This window comes from Chaetura pelagica, unplaced genomic scaffold (assembly GCF_000747805.2).
Source record: "Chaetura pelagica isolate M959 unplaced genomic scaffold, ChaPel_1.0 scaffold291, whole genome shotgun sequence".
NCBI classification, from domain to species: Eukaryota; Metazoa; Chordata; class Aves; order Apodiformes; family Apodidae; genus Chaetura; species Chaetura pelagica.
The window spans coordinates 14,506-18,467 of NW_009952148.1; the positions used below are offsets into that span (position 1 = coordinate 14,506).

At 53.5% G+C, this 3,962-nt stretch overlaps 1 protein-coding gene across 1 annotated transcript; it reads right to left on the minus strand.

The window, feature by feature from the left end:
- Positions 1 to 2,014: 2,014 nt before the first annotated feature.
- Positions 2,015 to 3,731, minus strand: DAZAP2 (DAZ associated protein 2). Its single transcript, XM_010006335.1, has 4 exons — positions 3,683 to 3,731; positions 3,468 to 3,586; positions 2,780 to 3,022; positions 2,015 to 2,143 (listed from the first exon to the last, which is right to left on the minus strand). Exons 1-4 carry the CDS (start codon positions 3,729 to 3,731, stop codon positions 2,015 to 2,017), a joined length of 540 nt encoding a protein of 179 aa, XP_010004637.1.
- Between the last annotated feature and the right edge of the window lie 231 nt (positions 3,732 to 3,962).

The window sequence follows — 3,962 nt, forward strand, 5'->3', positions numbered from 1 at the left end:
GCCAGCAGGACCCTCTCACACCTCCTGGTGTGCTCAGGCCGATGGTGCCTAAACCCCCTGGAGTTGGGGACCTACAAGCTGCTTTTTCTTTCTTTTCTTTTTTTCTCCTTAATTTATTAAGCCAACCGTGGAAGAAAAACTGAAGAGGTGGGTGTCAGAGGTTTAAGGCCCGTCGCTGCCTGGAGCAGACCCCGGGCAGGGTTTAGGGAGCAGGCAGGGCCCCCCAGGACTGCCCGAGCCCCCTGCCCCCTCCCCCTCCTCCCTCCAGTGCTTTCCAATACAGCCCAGTGACAAAGGCTTGAAAAGTCGCTCTTGTTTTCTTCCTTCCTTATCGCACAAAACAATCCAGTTATTCTTCTGCTGATTTAGGGGTGGGGTAATTAGCATGGGTAATTGGGAGGCTAAGGTTAAGTGTGCATGTAAAAGAAGCTTATGCAAGTTACAAAAAGGCCCATTGTACCCTATGTAGTTGGGGGGGGGGAGGAAGCTCATCCCTGCCCCCAGAGGCACCTGACCTGGGGGAAACGTGGAGCAGGTTTGTTCTGTCTGCAGAGCCGGGTTTAGCACAGGAACAGGCCCCAGTTCTCCTCTGCTTTTGCCAAGCACAAGGGCAGGGTGAGGAGCAGCTCCAGCCACCTCTCCTGGTCCCCATCACGTTTAAATCAAACCCCAAAAAAAAAGAACCCTCCCCCCAGGAGGAAGTTGACAAACCAGCAGTGAAGAGGAAGTAAGTGAAGAAAGCCTAAGGCTTGTGAAGGGGAGGAGCCAAGGGGGTTTATTTGTGGTCTAACACAAATTTACTACTTTATTCAAATTTTCAAAATAGTCTTTATTCTACTTTTTTTTTTTTTTTAGTATAAAAAAATCCACAAGTTAAGTGCACCACAGTGTATACAGAGAGACATAATGCTGGACTTAACAGTCAGTTGTATGGTTAAACACAACATAGACAAGACACAGATTTAGATCAAACTGAAACCTCAAGATAAAATATATTTGAATCTGATCTTTTTCTTCATAAAACAAAACAAAAAAACCCAAAACATTGAGGATCCCTGAAATATTCTTCTTAACCCTAATAAGACTTCATTATACCCAAGTCATTTTTAAAGTATGTGTTCATGAAACAGCCCATTAACCAAGTTAATTTGTGTGTTGATTGATGGTTGAAATACACCCTTGGACAGATGGGAACCAGCCGCTCTGTTTGAACAACAACCTTAAGGAGTTTTGGTGTCAAGACACCAGGCTGACTTAAAAAAAAAAAAAAGAGAGGTTTATTTATTAAGCATCGTTCTAAAAGCCTCATTAGCATCAAATGAAATGTTCCAACATGAGTTGCATTGTGTTTCTGGCACCAAAGCATGGCTTTGATCAGATCTAATGTGCAAAGAAATCCAAGATTACTTGGAGTGTATAAAAAAAAAAAGCCCATGAGACACACCAGCTACACACCTTCCTGGGGGAAAACGAGGGGCGGATGTGAGCAGGGAGTGCTTCCAGGGATCCCTTCCAGAGTGAGGTCAGGAAGAACACCAAGGTGCCCTCCCCACACCAGGAGGCAAAGTTTGCTTGCTCCTCTAACCAGCACCTTTGCTGGGGGAACCCGGGTGGTTTGTGGATCTGGGTCAGGCCGGGGAGGAGGCAGCAGATCTGCTCCCTCACCCTCCCCAAGCCAGTGTCTGGGTGTTAGTAACAGCTCAGCGCTGTGGTTTTATTACTCCAGTGAAATGAAAGGAAGAGGCAGGGCTGCTGAGCTCACCTTCATCTTGTGAATTAACCCCCCTCCCTAGTTTGAGCAGAGGCACCTGCCACTAACAGGGTTCCTTGTTTCCCTTGGAAGCACCTGCAGGGCTGGGCACCAAACCAGGAAGACACCTCCTCACCGTGGGCTTCAGCTGCAGCTTCAGGTTAATATGGACGAAAAGCAGTGACATGGTGAGAAGTGCTGACAGTGTGATGTCTGCCCTTACACGAATGTAGCCCCCCCCTCTCCCCCCCTCGCCTTCCTCCTTCACCAGATAGTGTAGCCGCCGTCTGAGCCTCCCAGGAAGAAGTTTCCCTTCCGCTGCGTCACCAGGACGTTGGCTCCCTGCATGACAGCCAGCTGGGCTGCGTTGGGGGGACAGCCAGGAGGTGGAGGCTGCGGGACAGAAGGGAGAAAGGGGGGGGATTAGCTGAAGGCAGTGCCAGGACAGGAGCTGGCACAAAGCCACCGTGGGGCTGCAGGGTCCCAGAAACCTCCCAGTCGATGTCCCTGTCACCTGCCACCCAGCAAAGCCTGAGGATCCAGGAGCTGATGGGAAGTGCTGGGTTCCCTGTCCCTGCCCTCTCTGCTCAGAGCCCACAGCCCCCCTGGCTCTTTGCCCGTGCAGAGGGAGCCCATGAGCTGGGGGAACAAGGTCTTCACTTGGCCCTGGAAAGTCCAGGGAAGTAGGAACCTTCCACAGCTCCACCCAAGCAGGGGAAGAGGCCAAGGCTGCACTTGGGGCCAGGTCCCCACGCAGTCCCACTGCCCGTCACCCCACGGCCCCCAGGCTGAATCGGGGCTCACACGGGGTTTTGCCACAAGCCAGAACCACCTGCCAGCCCAGCCCAGAGCCACGGGCAGGCAGGGACAGCAAATCCCCCAGGCCTGGGAGAGCTCTGCTCCCAGGTGATGGGCCCGTGGGTAAGAAACACGTTTTCCTCAGAAAACAAAGCACAACTTCTCCCCCACGACAGCCTGCAGAGCTCTGAGGCTGAAGCACGTGGGGTCTGAAGATCTGTTTATACTTACGGGGATGCTGGGGGTTCCACCAGCCCCAAACCTTGCTCCAGCATCAAAGCCTCCTTCCACAAGGACTGTCGAGCCCGGGGGATAAACCGGTCCCACGGGATAATAGGCCATGGGGACAGAGGAGCCGATGGGGCCCACGGCCACCGACTGGGCCACAGGCAGGAAGACGGAGGCGCCTGGGTAGGCTGCAGACATTGTGGGGACGGTGGCAGCGCCCAGAGGCACAAAGCTGGGGCGGTAAAGCTGGGGGAGAAAAGCCGCGGGAGCCAGTTGAGAGACTTGTCATTCCCTGCCCGCAGGTTGTTCCGTATTATTTGTGTAAGCACCAGCCCCAACACGGACCTTCCCCCTCCCGCTTGCACAAGGGAATCCCCTCCCGAGTGTTTATGCTGGCACACAGTGAAATGACAGTTTTCCCCCACTTCAACAGACATTGTCACAGCTGTGTTTTAGGGCTGCAGGTGAGCAACATTTGTCACCTGAACTCAAGGGGAAGCTCTGAACAACAACCCACTTTGAGAGGATGACGCAGATCTCAGAAAAGAGAATCTAGGGGTGCAGTGCTGACCAACAGACAAGTCCTCCAGGAACAAAACAACCCTGCAGCTATCAGCTTCATCAGAGATTTTTTTTAACTTGGGAGGGACCCCAGAAGAAAGTAAAACCTTCAGCAGAGCACCCTGCCTACCTCAGAGTAGGCAGGAGGTGCATCAGTGTAGGGCGGAGGCTGCGGAAGCGGCATCTGGGGGTAGACGGCGGCGTTGGCTGGAGACTGGACTGGGAAGGACGGCTGGGTGGGATATTGTCCTGCAGGAGAGGAGAGCTCAGCCCTGGCAGGGCCCCTCTGGAAAGCCCCAGTTGTTAATTATCATGTGAGCAGAAGGGAGTATCTGCCCCACGAGCCGTGCGCGGCTCCAGGATCACTCCGGTTGGAAAAGACCTTCAGGATCATCGAGTCCAACCACGACCCCAGCTCTGCCACGTCCACCACTCAACCCTGTCCCCTGGCACCACATCTGTCTGTTCAGGTGTCTCCAGGGGGTGGCTCAACCCCCTCCCTGACAGCCTGGATCACCAAGTCCCACTCCTGCCCCAGAACAAACAACCCCAAAGTTCACACCACGTCCCTGAGGGGGTTGTCCAAAGGCTTCTTGAATATTGTCACCTCGGTGCCACTCCTGCT

Bases quoted from the DNA above. Each gene is read 5' to 3' on its own strand.
- DAZAP2 (XM_010006335.1), bottom strand. From the start codon at position 3,731: ATGATCCTGAAGGTCTTTTCCAACCGGAGTGATCCTGGAGCCGCGCAC. The intron at 3,587-3,682 runs GCTCGTGGGGCA...CCTCTCCTGCAG, and splicing joins TGATCCTGGAGCCGCGCACG to GACAATATCCCACCCAGCCG. The intron at 3,023-3,467 runs GTAGGCAGGGTG...TTTCTCCCCCAG, and splicing joins CACCTCCTGCCTACTCTGAG to CTTTACCGCCCCAGCTTTGT.